The 22,129-nt window shown below is 37.2% G+C and overlaps 1 protein-coding gene across 1 annotated transcript in view; it reads right to left on the bottom strand.

The window, feature by feature from the left end:
* Positions 1 to 22,129, bottom strand: part of COL22A1 (collagen type XXII alpha 1 chain) — a 630,085-nt gene that overhangs the window by 36,502 nt on the left and 571,454 nt on the right. Inside the window, exons 52-56 of the mRNA XM_069081305.1 lie at positions 14,377 to 14,430; positions 12,013 to 12,066; positions 9,960 to 10,004; positions 4,368 to 4,421; positions 1,019 to 1,072 (exon numbers count right to left, since the gene is read on the bottom strand). Coding sequence (XP_068937406.1) covers positions 1,019 to 1,072; positions 4,368 to 4,421; positions 9,960 to 10,004; positions 12,013 to 12,066; positions 14,377 to 14,430 — 261 coding nt within the window. The remainder of the gene's footprint in view (positions 1 to 1,018; positions 1,073 to 4,367; positions 4,422 to 9,959; positions 10,005 to 12,012; positions 12,067 to 14,376; positions 14,431 to 22,129) is intronic.

Below are 22,129 nucleotides of genomic sequence, written 5' to 3'. Positions count from 1 at the left end.
TTCCTTGAACTCCCTACATCAATGAAATCACAGGTCCGGATCTCCCTTTACCCCCCAAATAAAATAAAACCAACCCAAACCCACTTCTTCTGAATCTTCAAAAAACTCAAGAGTTTTTAGAATGTAACTTGGATCGTGTGCTCTGAGAACACCCTTGCCACTCCAGAACCTTGTAAGTAGGGACTATCCCTAGGCTCTGGTCACTTTTTGCCTACACTATGGGCAGTTCAAATCTGCTGAGATCTGGGTCAGGGTGGGGAACCTGCAGCCTCAAGGCCACATGTGGCCCTCTAGGTCCTTAAGTTGGCTCTCTGATTCAATTCAAACTTCATAGAACAAATCCCCTTAATAAAAGGATTTGTTCTATAAAATTTGGATTAAGGCAAAAGGCTGCCCCCAAGGACCTAGAAGGCCACAGGATCTCCACCCCTGATTAGGGGTAGTGACCCATGGAGGAAGGTGATGGGAGAAAGAGAAGCAGCTCCACCAGCCACTAGCCAGGGGAGCTAACATTTATAAACATACATATACATTAGTTCCTAAGCCTTCCACCAACAGCTAAGCATACTTGTAGGACTACCTCCTTGCATATGCCTCTCTCAGGCTACCCTTTGACATTTCTCCTTTCCAAGCTGTTGCTGATATTCATCTTAACTTGATTTCCCATGAATGAAGGCAATGATGGAAAAGAGAAGGGAGAAAAACACTGTACATGGAGAGAATATGTAGTGTCACAGTAAAAAGAGACAGACAGGAATTCAGGCAACTTGGACGCAAGCCCCAGCTTTGGCACTTTTTAGCTTGTATGACCTTGGTTAAGGTACTTTCATTTTGGGGGGAGGAGTCTCAGTTTCTCCATCTGTAAAATGGAGATAATTATATTCATATTGCCTATATCAAAAAGAGGTAAGCTCTCTAGATAAACAAAACCTTTTTATTGGTTGGTCCCTCACATCTGCCTCTGGATGATCCTGCTGACAAATTGAAATAGCTGCCTAGAGAAAAAAAGACAACTCACCGGTATTCCCCTAAGTCCCCGAGCACCGGGGGGCCCTGTGGGTCCAGTGTCACCCTAGAAAAAGAAAATAAGTTTTCCAATTATTAATGCAAACATAATTTCACGGAGGAACATAAAAGAGTGACATTGGGTAAGACAGCCTAAAGTATCCTTGAAAGAAAACACTGACATCCAGGCCCAGCATGGAATAAAAAAAAGGAGCAGATTCTAATGAGATACAGGAAGAAGGTTTAAAGAGAAACCCAAATAATCAAATGCTAAAATGTTTAACAAACAACAATAACAAAAATGATGACTGTGATTAACAGGTAAACAAAAAGATCATAAGATTTTAGAGAACTGTAATGGTAATGTAAATGGGAAGATCTTTCCCATCCATTAATAGACCCATGTGACCTGCTTAAGTCACATGGAAGCCTAAGTTACATGAGTTTGAGTCACATGAGTCTGGTGGGAGGAACTTGCTGAACAGATGGAGCAGAAAGGGTGGAATAGAGCCCAGAGGAAGTTGGTCAGAGCAGTTAGAGCTGAGGGAAAGAGTAAGCAGGCAACAAACTGTAAGTGTTCATTTGTGGGAAGGCCCTAGCAGGGGGATGGAGGTGCCCTCCGCAGTGTTATTGTATATATATTTCTTTGTTGCTAGGATGGATTTGGCTTTCTGGTGTTTGAATAATTGTTTTGGTTCTGTCTTCCATGTAGAGAGTCTATTATATTTTGTGATTCAGAATTATGCTGACATATTTATAATTGCCGTAGGTGCGGTGAATATCATGTTGGTGCCATAAGGACCTTTGGGATCACCTGACTAAACCCTCTTCTTTTATAGGTAAGGAAAATGAGATCTGGAGAAAATGCAGTGACTTGCTATGGTCCCAAAGGTGGTAAGTGGCAGAGCTGGATTTCAAAGCCAGGTCTTCTAATGTGAAATCCAATGCTCGTTCTACTATAGCATCATTCAAAAGATATATTTAGTGTTGGAGAACTATCCTAGTAAACAGTCATGCATACTCTTGGGCAGTTTGGAAAGTGTTAGGTTTTCTTTTTTGTTTGTTTTATATTGGGCTGAAATCTATTTCCCTCCACACCAAGGCAGGATAGATGACTTCCAAGTTTCCCACCAACTTAAGACTCTACTAATCAAAAGTCTGGTTTATATTTGGTTTGACTTATGCTTCAAAAACCATCAGATTTGGAATCAGAGGTCAAGCATCATTTCATGTAAGCTCTATGATTGTAAAAAAATCACTTAACTTCTTAAGGCCTCAGTTTCCCTGTCTGTGAAATGATCAGATAACATTATATAATGTTTAAGGTCTATTTCTACTCTAAATCTTAGAAGATTTTAAAAGTATAGGAAATTTATCTTTCTGTACTGTCCAAAATATATAGTCTACAGGCAAGCTGGGGACTTAGAGTCAGAAAGACCTGGGTTTGAATCCCATCTCAGACAGTTACTAGCTTTCTGACTCCAGGTATGTTACTGAATCTCTCTGTGTCTCAGTTTCCTTATCCATAAATTGAGACGAGTTAGACCCAATGATCTCTAACATCCTTTCTACACCTAAATCTACAATGCCTATAATTTTTTTTTTCCAATTTGTTGACTGTAACCTAACTCTTTATTCTCAGAGTACCCCTTCTTCTCTTCTCTGAAACAAAGGTGTGATGGAAAAAGAACTTAACCAGAAATTTGGAAACCTGGGCAGTATTCTGAGTTATACAACCATTTAGCTGTATGACTTTGGGCCAGTCAATTAAAGTCTCTGGGCCTAACTTTCCTCATCTATAAAATGGGCACATTAATATCTCTCTCACAGGACTATTATGAGGAAGTGTTATAAAAAGTTTCCAGCATGGCCCTGGCAACAAACAGCCTCCTTCTCAAGACTGATCATAGCTAAATTTACCTACAGGGTTTAACATGAAATTCTCATTTGGCTTTGATGGTTCTTCACATGCTGATCCCTTACTGATCCCTTTCTAGCCTTCGTACACTTTGCTCCACATGTTCCAAGATCCAGTGACGCTAGTCTCCTTTTCTCAGAAGATACTTCATCTCCTATCTCCATGCATTTGTATTGGTTATTCCTCCTGACTGGAATGTTTTCTCCCTCCTCACCTCTGCATCTGAGCTTCTCTGGTTTTCTTTAGGACTCATCCCAGATCTCACCTTTTGCAAACAGCTTTTTCTGATATCCTCCCACACACCCAATAGCTACTGCCTTCTGTCGGTGATTACCTTTCATTTTCACTGTAAATATCTCATACGTGCAATGTTTTCTTGCATGTTGTTATTAGAGTTAAAACGTTAGCTCCTTAGGGCAGGAATCATGTTTTTGTCTTTCTTTACATCCCTGATTGCTAGCATAGTTCCTGGGAGTCATTCAGTCCAGGGCTTCTTAAACTTTTTCCACTCAAGATCCACAGTTTAAGAAGCGCTAGAGTCAACAAACATTTATCAATGGACTGTAAGCATTGTACATAGGAATACAAAGGAAGGCAAAAAACAATCCATGCTCTCAAGAAGTTTACAGTCTAATGGGCGAAACACTCTGTGAACAACCAGGTACAAACAAGTTATGGACAATATAGTTTGGAGATAAGGAACAGAAGGAAGGGATTAAAATTAATGGGGATAAGAAAAGACACCTCAAGCACAGGATTTTAGCTTGAACTTAAAGGAAGCCAAAATGCATTGTAGGTGATTAATAAATGCTTGGTGATTGCTAAATATAGAGAGGCTCCTAGACACTTGATGATTATTTAACTTAATTAATTAATTAAATTAAATTAATTATTAAAATTAAAAATTAAATTAAATTTAAATATAAAAATTTAAAATTAAATTTAAATATAAAAATTAAAAATTAAATTAATTAAACTTAATTAATTAATTAAATTAATCAATAAACTAAAGGGAAAAATGAATAATACACATGTAGTTATAATATAGGATGGGAAAGGGATGGGAACAGTGAAGTAACTCATTGGAAAGGCTAAAATCTTTCACCGATGTTAAATTTCAACATGAAATAACCTAGGTGCTCATATTTCCATGTTGATGCCTTTCTCAATGTGAATGCGTGAATGCCTAATACAGGAAATAATTCCCCGGCTTTCCTGGCCCATTCTTTCTCTTCATCACAGAGGATGGAAAGAGTGGCTTGGACCATCATTAGTTTCAAACTGTGTTGGATAGTCCCCGACACTTAATCTGAGAACCTACAATGGTTTGTGTTCAAGCACAATCTTTGTGCCCTTGGTTGCTGAATCTGGGGTAATCGTGTGCAATCCTAAAATGAAACTTCTTTCTCCCACCCTACCCCCAATAGATTGGCAGTGCACTTACATCTTTCCCTGGTGATCCTTCTCTGCCTGCAGGGCCTGGTGTTCCTGGCTCTCCCTAAGAGAGAAGAAAACAAAGAGAACATCTTAATTAAAACATGAGATGGCAAAAAAAATACCTGTCCCTGTGGAAGGTGTTCTTGTGGAGTTACCTGGGAAAAGAAATTGAGGGGTGTAGGTAAAGACTGTGTTTTTGAAAGCCCTAGATATTTCTGAGTGTGAGTGTGTGAGTGTGTGTGTGTGTGCATACTATACTTTCCTCCATGATATAATTATGATAGAAGAACCACAAAACAAAATGTCGCAGCCCTATCCCAGCCAAAACCCAGCTGGTATTTTTGTCTATTGCTAACCCCTTACTGGATGGCATCTCTGAGTTGGCAATCAGTGGGCCCTTCACTCTCTACTGCCAGAGCTTTGCCTCAGCATGAGATCTCCTTTATTCTCCTTACTGAACCCGGGACAGAAGTTGGAATTTTCAGAAAGATCAAGTTACCACTTAGAGAAAAAAAGTCTATCTTCTTATCATGGCCCTATTCTCCAACAATCTCCAACCCAATGGAAACTTGGACCCCACCCTTGGGTACCTTATCTCTTACAGCTCAAAATCTATGATACTAATGATCCTATCACCAGGAACAAGACACTTAATGTCTGAGCATCATTTTCTGTACCACAATCAATTGAAAACTGTCATCATTCTGGTAGTTGCCTCACAGCATTGCTGTGAATTTTAACTACTATAGACTTGGAACAGTAGAAAACAAAATATGGTGGGAAGGGGCAGGGTTCAAATCATGGCTCTGCCATTTACTACCTTTGTGATGTTGGGCATGTCCCCTCACCTCTCCCAATGTAGTTTGCAAAATGAGACACTTGGACTATATGACTTCCAGCTGGAAATTGCCTCTCCCTTTATAAATTTCTCATTTTTTTCTGGACCCCTTCTCTGCATTTAGTATGTTCCCTCATGCTGTAATTATTTGCAGAAATGACTTATCTTTCCAGAAGACTGCTTGCACTTTGAGGTAGGATTCTTTGTATCTCCTGAACCAACACCAGATGTTGGACATAGTAGGTGCTTAATAAAATGTCTGTTCCAAGAGGCCTTTCACAGCACCCTCACATCTGCCTCTAGTCCCTTCTCTCTGAGACTGCCTCACATTTATGCTGTATCTAGTGTGTATTCATGAAATTCTTTGTATGTTATTTTCTCCATTAGAGTGTGAACTCCTTGAGGGTAGGGATCATATATATACATATACATATATATATGCATATATGTGTAACTTTCTTTGTATACCTCTATACTTAGCACAATGCTTGGTACATAGTAAGCCTAAAATAAATCTTGTTGATTGACTTTTGAAGTGAAATCAAAAGTCATAAGGTAATAGCTTTAGCAGATACCTCACAGGATTGTTGTGAGGATAAAATGAAATTATACATTATACATACATATATATATATATATATATATATATATATATATATATATTTGGAGGGAGGGAAGGCAAGGCAATTGGGGTTAAGTGACTTGCCCAAGGTCACACAGCTAGTTAAGTGTCAAGCATCTGAGGCAGAATTTGAACTCAGGTCCTCCTGATTCCAGTGCCAGTGCTATAGTCACTGTGCCACCTAGCTGTCCCAAATGCAATAATATTTGTAAAGTGCTTAGCACAAGCTGTGGTATGTGATTGTGAATATTATTGTGATTTAGAAATGACAAGAGGGATGATTTCAGGAAACCTGGAAAGCCTTGTATGATTTGATGCAAAATGAAGTAAACAGAACCAGGGGTATGCTGCACACTGTAACAGCAATATTATACAATGCAGAATTGTGAATGACTTGTATTCTCAGCAATACAACAATCCAAGATAGTCAGAAAGGACTCATGATGAAGTTTACTATCTGCTTCCAGAGAAAGAACTGATACTGTCTGCATATAGATTAGAGCATGCTATTTGTTCTTTGTCTGTCTGTCTCTTTCTTTCTTTGTTTCTTTCTTTCTCTCTCTTTCACTTTCCTTCCTTTCTTCCTCCCTTCCTTCCTTCCTTCCTCCCTTCCTTCCTTCCTCTTATTCTGAGTTTTCTTATAAAAAATGACTAATATGGAAATGTTTTATAGGATTGCATATGTATAAACTATATCAGATTGCTACTATCTCAGAAAATGGGGGAAGGATAGAATTTTTAACTCAAAACATTTTCAAAATGTTAAAAATTATTTTGACATGTAATTGGGAAAGAATAAAATATTTTTTAAAAATTAAGTGCTGAGCATGTGACTGGCACATAGTAGGTGATATTTAAATACTTAATCACTTCTTTCTCTCCCTCCATTTTTACATATTCTGCCCATTGCTCCCAGCTCTGCCCTTTGAGATAAAGCAGAATGAATTGAATCCTTCTACTATCTGAACAAGGCTTATTTTTGAAGGTAGCCATTAGGCCTTCCTTAGTCTTTTCTGGTCTAGGCTAAACTTCCCTAGTGCCTTTGCTAGATCATCATATGATTCTCTGGATGCAAAAGATCCTTCCTTTTTAAAATATTTTGTAGAAATTTCTTTTTTTTTGAAGTTTTATTAATATGCTTTGGTTTTACATTATAAACATTTGCATATTATTGGGGCAGCTCGGTGGTATGCTGTGCTGGACCTGTAGTTAGGAAGACCTGAATTCAAATCTAGCCTCAGATACTTATTAGCTATGTGACCCTGAGAAAGTCACTTACTTCTATCTGCTTTAGTTTCTTCAACTGTAAAATGGGGATAATAATAGCACCTATCCCAGGGTTGTTATGAGGATCAAACGAGATATTTGTCCACTGCTTAATAGTACTCAGCACATAGTAGGTGCTATATAAATGTTATTATTATAGTTATTTGCTATTATTCTGAAAGTAATGCAACATTGCATCTCTGTTTCTCTCTCTCTAGCACCTCCAAGCCTCTCTATTTTACAATTAATTTTTAATTAAAAGAAATCTATTTTCTTATTTCCTACCCTAATGGGCAAAAAAGAGAAAGAATTCCTTTAACAAATATATAGGGTCAAGCAAAACAAATTCCCTCACTGACTATATAAAAAACACATCTCATTCTGCATGCTAAATCCTTTACCTTTGTTAGGAAGTGGGTAATATGCTTCATTATTGATCTTTTACAATCATGGATGGTCATTGTATTGATCATAATTATTGCAACTTTCAAAACTGTTTGTCTTTATAGAGTTGCTGTTACTGCATTTTTCATTCTCTTGCTTCTGCACATTCCATTCCTCATTTTTTTTTAAGTCTTTGAAATTGTTCATTTTATAATATTGATGTTGTAGTACTAATTGTCCTTCTAGTTCTGCTCATTTTAGTCTGTGTCAATTCATATAACTCTTTCCATATCTCTTTGAAATTATTTATTTCCTCATTTCTTATAGCACAACAGTATTCCATCACATTTAAAAAACAACTTATTCAGCCATTCCTTAATTGATGGACATCTCTTTAGTTTCCAGTGTTTCTGTTATCACAAAAAATCTGTAATTGTTTTTGTCCATATAGGACTTTTTTCTACTTCTTTTATCTCTTTTGGGTATAGGCCTACAGTTGTATCACTGGGACAAAGGGCATATTACTGTTTAGTATGTATGTCTGGGTATGTGTATAATTACAAATTGCTTTCTAGAATATGTGTCCATCCTCAGGTCCACTAGTAATTCATCAATATACCTTTTTGTTTTCATAATACCTCCAACATTTATCATTTCTTTTTAATGAGATCATTGCCAAGCTGACAGATGGGAGGTGGAATTGCCCAAAATTGCTTTAATTTGCCTTTTTAATTAATAGTCATTTGGAACAAGGTGTTTTCTTTTTTGTTTTTTTAATTTATTTTTTTCATATGACTATAGATAGCCTGAATTTTTTCCCTTAAGAACTGTCAGTTCAAAGCCTTAGACCATTTGTCAATTGGGGAATAGTTCTCATTCTTTAAAATTTAAATCAGTTCCTTATATATCTTAGAAATAAAACTTTTATCAGAGATACATGCTGCAAACATTCCCCCCCTCAGTTATTTTCTTTAACTTTTTAATCCTAATTTATTTTTGTTTGTGTAAAGACATTTTAATTTTATGTAATCAATTACAAAATGATCAAAGTTATTCTTTTTCTCTTCTGTGCAACCTCTCTATGACTTATTTGGTCATGTACTTTTCTCCTAACCAATAGATCTGATAGGTATTTTTTCTATGTTTCTCTGATCTCTTTATGATGTGACCTTTTTCATCAGTTATCTGTGTGGAGCTTATCATGATAAGTGGAGTGCTACTCTAAATCTAATTTTCATCCATACTGGTGTTCAAAATTTATCAAATCTCAAAACAAGTATTAATTTCTATGGATCTCTCCTTTGCATTTATCATTTCTTTTATATTTATATATGTAGGGGTCTGATATTATAGGCTCTTGAAGACAAGGATTATTACTTCTTATTGTTTTATCCTAGCCCAGGGCCAATCTATCTTCCTTAGAGCTGCCAAAATAAATATCCTAAAGCTTTAGTTTTATTGTGTGACTCCTCTACTCAGTGAATTACTGTAGCTCCCTATTACTTGTAAGATCAGATACTAACTTTTCAGTTTGCTATTTAAATCCTTTTGTAAGCTAGATTGTCATCCCTTTCCAGACTTCTTCCACATTATTCTCTTCCAAGTATTCTGTGAGCTGACCAGAAAGGCCTACTTACTGCTTCATTTACATGATACTCCTTCCATTTCCTGTCTTTTTACCTTTCCACCAACTTTGCTCCATGCCTCCCTTCAAGTCTTAGAATCCCATGGTACCCTCCAAGATTAAGCTCATGGACCAGCTTCTCCATGAAGGCTTTCTTTATCCCTCTCCCACAATCCAGCTATGAGTGCCAAGCTACCTTGTATTCATTTTGTGTCTGTTCTACATACAGGGTGTCCCGGGCTTTAAAAAGGTTAAAAACTGCTCTTTGGGACAGCCTATATACTCATAAAGGCACATGTTATCATGCGAATATACACTTCTTGATGACCAGAACTGTTTTGGTTTGGTTGTGGCATTCCCATAATGCCTGGTATACAATAAGTACTTAATAAATTCTTGTTGAATGTATATAGTTGGTGCTTAATGTCTACTTATTCAATTTACTTGAAATGAATGGTGATGGTAGTGTTGCTGATTAAAATAAAGTCGTATTGTTGAACACATACTATATGCATGTTTCTGTGCCAGGCTTGTGCGGTAGTTACTAGATATTAGTGATAAAGACTACAGTCGACAAAGTCTCTATTTGTCCGAATTCATTCTTATATCAAACTCTGTCTTCTAAAACAAGACATCTAAAAGAACCAGGTCAAGAAGACGTGGTACATTATAGAACCAATTATATGGAAAGTCCACTGTCACTTTCTTGGATGACAAGATACTTAAGTAACAAGAGGAATCTGGATTGATTTTAAACAGTCTGAGGTGACTGTGTTTAGTTCTACCCAAAATCAGAAAGACTGAGCTTGAGAACTTTACAAGAGCCTACCCATTTCCTAATTTTAATATCAAGTGACTGACTTACCCTAGGGCCAGGTGGACCTGAATCTCCTGTGTGTCCCTTGAATCCCTAAAAGAAAAAGAATTAAATTTTTCAGAAAAATTTTCTCGAGAGCAAGAAATTCTTATACTATATATATGGGCAACATGGTATTACATGACCATTGACATTCTTACTTTTATCGTTGGCCCAATTTTGTTAGTCATTCCAAACCAATCCACCATACTGTCTCTTTCTATACTAGCCTGGTCTGTTTCCCTTCTCCTGGTAGTTCGTAATAGAACCTCTCAAGACAAAGGATCAGCCTCTTAGAACAAAGGCATCATGGGGCAATACACAACCCTACCCTATCTTTTTATAGTCATAGTGGAGGTCAGTTGCCTCTGTAACAGTGACCACATATGTGTATGCATACACACACACACACACACACACACACCTCATAAGAGCTTTCTGGACAAGGAGAATGTAGGACAAGCATCTGCACAGTTGCAGTAGCCCAATCATTCTCCACTTTGCTCTTAGACTCTTCTATAGACCCAAGATTCTAAGAGTAGAATGTGAAAGATTCCTCAATAAAGCATGGTGACTTGAAAAGAGATGAGCAACAAGGGTTAGATCTCATCTTATTTGCTTACCTGGATGTAAAATAAAAGGAGGATTTCAAGGGAAATGGTCGGAAAGCATGGCCCCTAAAATGCCTTCCAACTCTAGGTCTATCCGATGATTTCTCTGCTTTTATTCCTTCAATAGCTTCTTGGCCACTGGATAATAACCAACAATAATAATAGCTACCATTTAAATAGGGGCAACTATGTGGTACAGTGGATAGAGTGCTGGCCCTAAAGTCAGGAAGATTCATCTTCCTGAGTTAAAATCTGGCCTCAGACACTTACTAGCTGTGTGACCCAGTTTGCCTCAGTTTCCTCATTTGCAAAATGAGCTAGGGAAGGAAATAGCAAACTACTCCAGTATAATTGCCAAGAAAACTCCCAAGGGGCATAAAGAGTGGGACATGACTGAAACAACTGAACAACAACAAGAAGAGATATTTATATAGCTAGGTGGTATAATGGATAGAGTACAAGACTTGGAATTAGGGAGCCCTGAATTTAAATCTGGCCTCAGACACTTACTAGCTGTGTGACCCTGGGAAAGTCACTTCACCTCGATTTACCTCATTTTCCTCAACTGTATAATGGTAACTGCCTCATCAGGTTGTTGTGAGGATCAAATGGTATAATAATTGTAACATCCTTAGCACAAAGCTTGACATATGGCAGGTGCTTTTTAAATGTTAGATATCATCATCATCACCATCTCATCTTATTTATCTGGATCTCATTTGGTTCTTACCACAATCCTGTGATACAGGTACAACTACTATCTCTGTTTCACAAATGAAGACACTCAGGCTCACAGGAGTTAAAATGATTTTCCCATGGTCACATAGCTAGCAAGGGCTAAGACAGGATTTGAACTCAGGTCTTCTTTACTCAAAGCTCAATGTTCTATCCATTGTGCCACCTAGCTGTTTAACCAGTAGTATGACCTTGGGCAAATTCATTTACTGCTTTGCATTGCAGTTTTCTTACCTAACAAGTTAAGAAATTGAATTAAATATCTTTGAGATCTTTTCCACACGTAAATTTCAAAGATTGTATGACCTTGACTGTATGATGCTATGAGCTCTGGTCCTGACAAACTACTTATTATAAACATCTTCTGTCTCTGAGGCCCCGTTCTCATTCCTGAAATCTTGGCTGTAACCCTGAAGCTATGGAATTGCATGTACCAATGAAAATCATTCATTATATTATGCATAAACAGACATAGCTATTACTAAGATAAATGTGATGTCATGTTATACATGTGCTTAGGATGAGGGATAGAATTCTCCACCTCCTTCCCTCTGCTCATATAAACTTATGGGGTTCCTCAAAATATTTATCTACATCTCATTTCCAACCTTCCATTCAGAGAATAAGGTTTATTTTGTCAGTAAGTGCCAGAGTCTACCAGCGATACTCAACTTGTCAAATAAGATTTATCATAGAAAAAATATTTTGACACTTACAGGTGGTCCTCTGGCACCATCTTGTCCTGGAAGGCCTGGTTCTCCTGAAGGACCCTAAAGGCACAGGAGAAAGAAGGAGGTGAGAAAAGGCATTCATTCCATAGCATTTATAAAGTCTTTTGCTTCTTTGGCAACTGGTATAAACTGTCCCCACCAATAACAGCATCACTATGTATCCCTGCCTACTGAAATTCTTCTCTTCTTTGTATGTTCAGTTCAGGGGCCACCTCCATCTGGAAACCTTCTCTTATCACTCAAGTCAGAGATGATCTTTCCTTCTATTAATCTATTATTCCTCTATGTTTGTCCTTCCCAATGGCGGTTCACCATAGTCTGACTTATATTACAGTTGTCTATGTTCTATGTTTCATCTCCCATCTCATTAGATTGTAAGAATCTTGAGGGTCTGAACTGACTTTCATTTTTACATTTCTGCTGCCTGGTACAGGGTCCTCTACATAGTGAGTACTTAACACCTGATTTTTGATCAAAATGAAGATCTTTCCTCTTTTACTGTCCCATATTTACCAAATACAAACCCCAAGTAGTAGCCAGCTCCAGTCCCTTATACACATTCCATGCCCTCCTTCCTACATTCCTTTACTCACCTTGCTCTTTGATCTACAATGTTCTCTATTCCTATTACCTATCTGTAAATTTCTGACTCAAAATCTGCTCAGTAAAACCTTCCCTGATTCCCTTGGTCAGAATTCATTCTTCCTTTCTAGGTTCTGATTAGTGTGAATAATGAATTCTATGAAGTGACTGAATGCATTTGAATCTGCACTATTAGAAGTTATAATTATGAAAAATATGGTAACTGGTTCCAGCCCAATGGAAATATGCAGTTTGAATTCCAATAATGCTGCCACCTAACAGATTCATTATGCACACTTTTGGTCATAGTTATTCAGTCCTTTCAGTTGTGTCTGACTTAATGTGGCCCCTTTTAGGGTGTTTTTTGCAAAGATACTGGAGTGGTTTGCTGTTTCCTTCTCCAGCTCATTTTACTGATGAGGAAACAGAGGCAAAGATAGTTAAGTGACTTGTCCAGGGTCACAAAGCAAGTAAGTATCTGAAGCCAGACTTGAACTCACAAAGATGAGTCTTCCTGACTCCAGGCTTGGTGCTTTATCCACTGTACCAACTGGCTGCCATTATGCACACTAATCAGGACCTAGATGACCTTCATGCTCTCTTCCAGCTCTACAGTAATATAGCAATTTGTTTTCATGTCTTATGCTATTTCTAATTTAGAATATTCCTACATGTTTCTTATACTTCTTACCAGGCTATAAGCTCTATGAATTCAGAAGACATGACTGACTTACCTTAATATTCCTCCCTACCATATAGCACAAAACTCTGAACATAGTGGGTACTTAATAAAATGTTTTAAACAAAATTTGTCAGAGTCACAAATAGGTAAGGGAAAGATCTGATTTCCAAACACCAATTTATTCAGTTACTTCTTCTACACAAGAATATTTTTAATAATTACTGTGAAAAGCATTTGGAAAAATGTATGTATTTGAAAAAACAAAAGGTATTTGGGGGCCTTATTTTCTTTATTTGTATTTATTTATTTATTTTTATAAGCAATCAGGGTTAAGTAACTTGCTCAAGGTTACACGGCCAGTTATTTCTGGGTGTGGTGCTAAGTATCAGAGCCCGGATTCGATCCCAGGTCATCCTGACTCTGGGGCCGGTGTTCTTACTTACTGAGCCACCTAGTTGTCCCTAGGGCCTTATTTTCTTGATCTGTAGAATGAGCGAGGTGGATTGAATGATCCCTGAAGTCCCTTTTATCTTGGACACAAAGATCCTATGATTCCAGTCCTGGCTTGGCCACAGGCATGTTGTTCCACCTTTCTGGACCCCAGTTTCTTCCTAAAACTGGTACATTGGATAGAGTACTGTACCCACAATTAGAAAGACCTGATTTCAAAATCAGCCTCACATACTTGCTGCCTGATAACTGGCTCACAGTGTTTCTCTCTTCAACAACTCCTGCCCTCATACTAAGGGTTTCAACCTATATTTTGATTGTCCCTCAAACACCCTAACTGCTAACTTAATTCTTCAATCTACTCACTTCCCATAAACTACTTTTCCATCCCAACTCAGACGAATACAAAGATTGTCATACCCTTGATCTTGCCATCACACACAAATGTAACATCCATCTCAATGTTTGAGAATTCTGAAATCCCCCTATCCAACCATAATCTATTGGCTTTTTGCCTCTTCCTCTACTTTCCCTTATGAACCCCTGCTATTTGTCCACAGAATGACCTCCAATCTCTTAATTCCTCAGTTCAATAACTCCAGTGATGGGTGTTGACAAATAATTCAGTTACTTACTGGCTCTCCAGGGGGGCCTGGCTTTCCATCTTTCCCTTCTTTCCCTTCTTCACCCTGGAAATGAAACAAAGAGGTGAGCATCTCAAAGAAAAGAAGAGGGGAGGCATGACATAGTGGGTAGAAAGTTAAGACTTGAGAAGAGGTTCAAATGATATCTCAGTCACCTGAAGGCTGTAGATGAATCCTAACACTAGGTGAATCAAAACACTTCTCTGAACCTCAGTTTCCTCATCTGTAATGGGGATAATAACAGCATACAACTCACAGGGTTGTTTTGAGAATCAAATGAGATAATACATGTAAAGTGCTTCTCAAACCTTAATACTTTTTGCATTATTACTAATTGCTTAATATTCTGAGCTATTATGAAAAAGAAAAGAAAAAACGGAGAAAGGGGAAGGGATAGGTAGAATGGGGAATTTTTTTCACATAAAGGAGGCATGCAAGGAAGAACTTTTATAGTGGAGGGGAAAATGGGGGGTTGGCGCACAAGGCATTAACCTCACTCTTATTGAAATTGGTTCAAAAAGGGAAGAGTATATTATACACACTCAGTTGTATACAGAAATATATCTTATCCCATAAGGAGATAGGAAAGAAAGGGGATAAGAGATATGGGAGGAGGGAAATAAAGGGGGAGACAGATTGGGGCTGGCAGTGGTATGAAGCAAGATAGACTTTTTTTTTGCTTTTTGGAGGGCAATTGGGGTTAAGTGACTTGTCCAAAGTCACAAGGCTATTAAGTGTCAAGTGTCTGAGGCCAGATTTGAACTCAGGTTCTCCTGACTCCAGGCTCCACCTAACTACCCCCTGCAAGATAGATTTTTGAGGAGAGCCAGGATAAAAAGAGAGAAAGATAAACAGAGGAAAATGGGTTGGAGGGAAAGGTACAGGTAAATATGAGTGGGATGAGCTAACCAATAGAATGGAAGCAGAGAGCAGAATGGATTGGAAAGCAAAATCCAACAATTATGTTGCATGCAAGAGACACACTTGGGATAGAAAGACACACACAGGGGCAGCTAGGTGGTGCAGTGAATAGAGCACCGACCCTAGAGTCAGGAGGACCTGAGTTCAAATGCAGCCTCAGACCCTTAACACAAAAAACTAGCCTTGTGACCTTGGCCAAGTCACTTAACCCCAATTGGCCCCCTCCAAAAAAAAAGACACACAGAGTTGAAATGAAGGACTGGAGCAGAGTCCTTTATGCTTCAGCTGAAGCAAAGAGGGCAGGGGTGCCCATCATGATGTCAGACAAAGAAAAATAGACCTAATTGAAAGAAATAATCAGAGAAATTACATTTGGCTAAAAGGTACTACACACAAGGAAATTATACCAAAGCCTTTTATACAAGTTTCTCTGATAAAGGTCTCATTTTTGAAATATAGAGGTAACTGAATCAGATTTGGGGGCAGTTAGATGGTGCAGTGGATAGGCACTGGGCTTAGAATCAGGCATGAGGGAAAATAGGTACATTAATAAATTGTTGGTGGAGTAGTGAACTAATCCAACCATTCTAGAGAAAAATTTGGAACTATGCCCAAAGGGTTATAAAACTGCACATACCCTTTGACCCAGAAATACCATTACTAGATATGTACCCACAGGGGGCAAAGAAAAAGGAAAAGAACTTAAAAGTACAAATATATTTATAGCAGCTCTTATTGTGGTGGCAGAGTATTAGAAATTGAGGTATTGCTCATCAATTGGGGAATAGTTTAATAAGTTATGGCATAGGATTGTGATAAAGTATTATTGTGCTATAAGAAATGAAAAGGGGGCTGCTTTCAGGAAAAACAAAACAAAACATGGCAAGACCTATATGAACTGATGTGATGCAAAGTTAAGTGACAAGAACTGTGAGTTCACTGTGCACAGTAACAGCAGTGCTGTAATGACGATCAGTTGTGAAAGACTTCACTACTTTGATCAATACAGTGATCCAACACTATTCTAAGGAACTCATAATAAAAAAAATTCTATTTAACCCCAGAGAGAGAACTGATGAATTCTGAATACAAACTTAAATATGATTTTCTTGCTTTATTTTTTTTGCTTCTTTTTTGGCAATATGGCTAAATATATTTTGTATGATGTTTCACATGTATAATTAATATCATGTTGTTTGCCTTTTCACCAGGTGGGGAGGAGCAGGAGGGAGGGAGAGAATCTAACTCAAATTAAAAAAAAAAGAATGTTAAAAATAAATTTAAACAAATTTTTGAAAAAGAGAAAAAGACAATAAAGGGGAGGTTGAAAAGATGGTTTTTTCCCCTTTCTACCCCTACCCTTTAACCCTTTCCCAGATCCATTGTCTGGTTCTGTTTATTTATGTCAATACTAGAATTTCAGCTGTGATTCCATGATTTACCTGACATTTGGCTAATGTTCAAAAGGATGAGGGTACAGTCTGCTTCATTTCTGAATGAGTTGAGATGGAACATGATATGGTTACATCATGACTATAAGTCAAAGTTTAGGGAAAGTTAGGAGACACAGGAAATGAATTAAAAAGATTCCTGATTAGGATTAATCTTCAGCTTTCCAATATCACTTTTTTTTCCAATCACTTTTGTGATTTGCTTAATTTGTAATTTAATACGAGGTTCACTTTTGTTTTTAAATAGTAGCCATCATCACCCACTAAAAGCTAGTAAGCTTGGACTTTTCAGGTATATTTAAAAATAATAAGGCCTTATATAATAATAGTGATCCATATCAATATTGTAATTTTAAGGGGTACAAAGTATTTTAATATGTGTTACTAAGTTGTTTCTTACAATATGGGAAAGAGTATATAGGTCGTTCAATTATTATTATTCTCTATTATTCAGACTTGGGGTGACTTATTCAAGGTCACAAAGTAAGCAAGTGGTGAAGCCAGGACTCAAATCAAGTCTTCTGAATCCAAAATCAGTGTCTTGTGGTGCATCATCCCAATATCTTCAAGGCCTGGACTCAGTCAATACTTTCAAGGAATCAAAGTGTTCGGCAAAGACAAGAACTAACAAGGTTAAAAAACCATTCTCCTTTATAACAGGATGACCAACAGAATACTAATTAATATATAGATAGCACTTATATAGTGCATTAAGTTGTGCAAAGCATTACTCATTTGATCCTCAAGATAATCCCATGATGTAGGTGGAAATTATTATCCACATTTTACAGATAAGGAAACTGAGGCCCAGAAAGGTTATGTGATTTGCCCCTTACAGAGCTAGTAAGTTTCTGAGGCAGGATTTGAATTAAAGTCTTCCTGACTCCATCCTCTGTGCCACCTAGCTTCTCCTAATTAATGCCAATTAATAATTACCCATTGAATTGGACTTGAGAGATTTGCAAAACACTCTGTTGAGGTCATTTAACAGGATTCTCCTTAAGATAGCATTTTGAGATGGTTACTATATTTATTATTATCCTCATTTTACAGATGAGGAAACAGAGACATAAGTATGTTAACTGACTTTCATGTGGTCATACAACTAGAAGACCCAGAGATGGATGACTGAGGAATCTTCTAATAGCTGTTTCTTCCTGCCCCACCTCCTTCTGTATTTGGGGTCATGCACTGGCATGCACTCCCACCTTCCTCTGCCTTATAGAATCCCTCTCTTCATTCTTCAAGATGGAGAATCGTCCTTTGCCCACTCCATTGTTACAATCTTTCATTTGGTTTTAATTTTTTTTAGTTTTCAACATTCAATTCCATAAGATTTTGAGTTCCAAATTTTCTCCCTATCTCTCCCCTCCCTGCCCAAGATGGCATGTCATTTTATATAGGCTCTACATATACATTCATATTGAACTTATTTTCACATTAGTCATGTTATAAAGAAGACTTAGAACCAACGGGAGAAACCATGGGGAAGAAGAAACAAAAAAATAAGAGAGAGAGAGAGAGAAAGAGAACAAATAATAATAGGCTTCGATCTGCATTCAGAATCCATAGTTCTTTTTCTGGATGTGGACAGCATTTTCCATCATGAGTCCTTTTGGAATTGTCTTGGATCTTTGCATTGCTAAGAAAAGCTAAGTCTATCAAAGTTTGTCATCACAAATTGTAACTGTTACTGTGAACAATGTTCTCCGGGTTCTGCTCATTTCACTCAGCATCAGTTCATTCAAGTCTTTCCAGGTTTTTCTGAAATCTGTCTGCTCATCATTTCTTATGGAACAATAGTACTGCATTACATTCATATACTACAACTTGTTCAATCATTCCCCAACTGATGGACATTTCCTCAATTTCCAGTTCTTTGCCATCACATCTTTCATTTAAATACCTTGCATTTATTCTCTTTTTTTTTCTTATTCTATATAGGCTAATATGCATAGTTGTTGTTACCCTGTTAGAAAGTCAGCTCCTTGAAATCAAGGATTGTTTTACACTGTGTTTGTATTTTCAGGACATAGCACAGTATAGGTGGGTACATAGGTGGAGTATCAGTATAGTTTGTTGGTTGATTCAATGACTTTACCCCAACTCAAATCTTTGGACTTTTTACACAATTAATGAAAGTAGATCCATATATATGGCATCTTGTTTTAAGTTTATGACAGTCACCTACTCACAGGACTACCACAGGAAGCTTGGTGGCCCCAGTAGATGGAGCACTGAACCACAGAACCTGGAGGGATTTTGTTGTAAAACATGCTGGCATATTAAACAGTGCTTTGGACTGGGGAAAAGAGTCTGCAGCAAGAAAAGCGTGTCTGACATTTAAGTCATCTGTTCTTAATCTGATACATTTAAATACCCCCCTTTTTACATATTAGACTTGGATAACTTTAGTTGGTGATTTTCCCTGAATATTTTTTTTCTTGTTTAATTTTTATTCTTTGTGATAATGAAAGCTCTTTGGGATGAGGTAGGGATAAGGGAAGGATTTTCTGGGAAAACAGGTGATTTGAAAACAAAAGGTAGCAAGAAAAAACATTTTTAAAAATTAACTCCCTTAGTGCTGGTAGATAGAAGCTCCTCAAGGAAATTCACATTAATTTGCCAACCAGACTTCTGTCAGATAGTTTTAATGCATCTCTACAGATATCTAGGTACTAAATGTCCCCCAGAACACTGATAAACACATGATGTCTGTAGCAAAAATATTATTGATTTTTTTTCAATTAAAAGTTTGCTTTCAAAAACATCTTCTGAATGCATGAGGGCGAAGAGAGAGGGGCTAGAAAAGTGGTAAGTCAAGGAGAGCTTGAACAATGGTGCAATTGACAAAAACATTTCTCCAGCAGGGGTGAGGAGAGATTTCCCATCAAAGCCGGCATGAAGCACTTAGAGAAACAGTCACATTTGCAATCTATGGATGCCTTTGAGCCCAGAACATCACATAGAGGCTATCAGCTGAGCAGGTTATGAGGAAGGCAGAGTTTTGTTGTGTTTAATAAGGTTCTCACAGATTTGCACCTATACATCTACATTTATTATATAATACAGTCATCCATTCATCAAACATTTATTTAGTGGACAAAACACTGCATTAGGTGATGGATCAGTTATAAATATTAATAAAACAGGGTCCTTAAGTATTAAGAAACTTAAAATTGAGCAGATAAAAGAACTTCAAGGTTAAGCTGAAGGACAGAAGTTAATTTTTTTGTTTTTTGGGGGGATACTATTAAGAAAGTCATATGGAGAATCTATGAAACTGTGTATATAAATATGCAAAGGCTGTGATTTAATCTGCTTATAAAACTCCAATATTTTAAATCTCTCTTTATCTACTACCTCCTTCTGTGAGATCTATAGACATATGCATTGATCTCTTCCTTCCTTGTAGAACTTTCACAAGATCCTGCAGTGCACTAAAAACAGGACTGTGCTGGAGTCAGTTCTAACCAACTTGTAGAACTAGATGGTTAAATTTTCAGTGTGAATATTTCTACATCAGAAATCATCAACTGTTACAACTCAGAGCTTGATTTATTATTTCGTTGATTGTATAGATTTAAGAAAGTGTTAATGATGCAGATAAAACTTAATGCTATTTGGAGAATCTGTTATTAAACACTTACCATCACATTCCTGACTCAAACTCATCTTAGTTTGTTCCTCCCTTACAAAGTGAACAATAGACTAGAAAAACACTATCTCTACCCTTTGCCTTTACTTCCTCTTCTTCCACTCCTCAATTCCTTGCAAACAGATCTTCTTATGGACTGACACTTTTTTCTTCCAGGTAAAATTAAATGTCAAGTTGAAATGGTCTTTGTCCCTCTTGACCTCATTGTAGCATTTGACACTGTTGACTATTCCCTCCTCCTTGATAGGCTCTCTCTTGATTTTCACAAAACTTTCCTCTCCTTATTCTCTTCCTACCTAACTGAACCTTCTAAGCCTTCTTTCATATCATATAATAATCATGTCATATCATATCATAATAATAATTATACTACTACTCTACTATGTAGAGCTTTGCAAGAAATGAATATCGCTCTTATAATTAATAACTAATTATTGTATTAGGACCAGGGTTTTCCCCTTTTCTTCCTTATTCAGAAATCAATCAGCTTCTGAAAACTCTCTTAGAGATTTATCCAGGCCAAAATCTAATCAGACAGTAAAAAGAAATTCTAAGTTTAGGGTAATGGGTATATTCCTGCATATTGTGTCTGCTCAGAGAGGTCAGGGGAAATGCTGATTCTCCTAATTATCAAGACTTGAAATATGGAAATTGATATCTCTTTGACCAAGATTTTAGTGACCTAAGTCCCTTACTTCAACATATTGCCAATCATAGTTGAGTAGTCTCATCTCCAGAACACTTTCTCTTCCAAAGCCAAATAAACCATAAGCCCGCCACCACTGGGGGTCTTTGGTCTAAGAGATGTCCAAATGACCCTCCTTTGATTAACAAATGAATACATTACACAGAAACTATGTCTCTCAAACCCTTTTCAAACATCATAGCATATTATGTGCCAGGCACTTTGCTAAGGGTAAGCCACTTTACAATTATTATCTCATTTGAACCTCACAACAACCTTGGGAGATAGGTACTAGTGTTACGTAAGGCAAAACAGAAATTAAGTGACTTGCCCAGGTTCTTACAACTAGTAGGTGTCTGAGTGCTATTTTGAACTCAAGTCTTTTTGACCCTAGGCTCGAGGCTCTATCCACTGCATCACCTAGCTGATATCCTATCTGACTGCACAGATAAACCCAGTGTTCTGTTCTAGTCACTTCTCCCTCTTCTCCCTTCCTCTCCTTTTCTTTCCCCACTTTCTTTTTGTTTTGTTTTTTAATTTATGTAATACAAAAGCATTTCCATAACACACTATAACAAAAAGATGATTGCACATTAATACAGCTTCCTATTCTTTTCAAATATATATTAAAGTTATCATGTAAATTTCTTTTTTTCCCTCCCCACCATGACTATCATTAGATACAAATAGTTATAAATATGTTAAATTATTCTATACATACTTCTGTTTACTAGTTCTTTCTCTGAATGCAGCTAGTGTCTTTTTTCATATGTCCTTTATAGTTAATTTGGGTATTTATAATAGTCAAAATGACTTATCCACTCAGATTCATTCTTAAAACAATATTGCTATTACAATGTATACAATGTTCTTGGTTCTGTTTATTTCACTCTTCATTACTTCATGCAAGTTCCATGTTTTTCTAAGAAATCCAGTTCATCATTTCTTTTTTGTTTTTAAGCAATTGGGGTTAAGTAACTTGTCCAAGGTTTCAGGGCCAGTTTTGTGTGTGTGTGTGTGTGTGTGTGT

This window comes from Petaurus breviceps, unplaced genomic scaffold, assembly GCF_028583685.1.
Source record: "Petaurus breviceps papuanus isolate PSGF00001 unplaced genomic scaffold, PetGlider_PUasm1.0 98, whole genome shotgun sequence".
Taxonomy (NCBI): Eukaryota; Metazoa; Chordata; class Mammalia; order Diprotodontia; family Petauridae; genus Petaurus; species Petaurus breviceps.
Note: the sequence above shows the minus strand (reverse complement) of the source record. Positions and strands in the feature narration are given on the sequence as shown.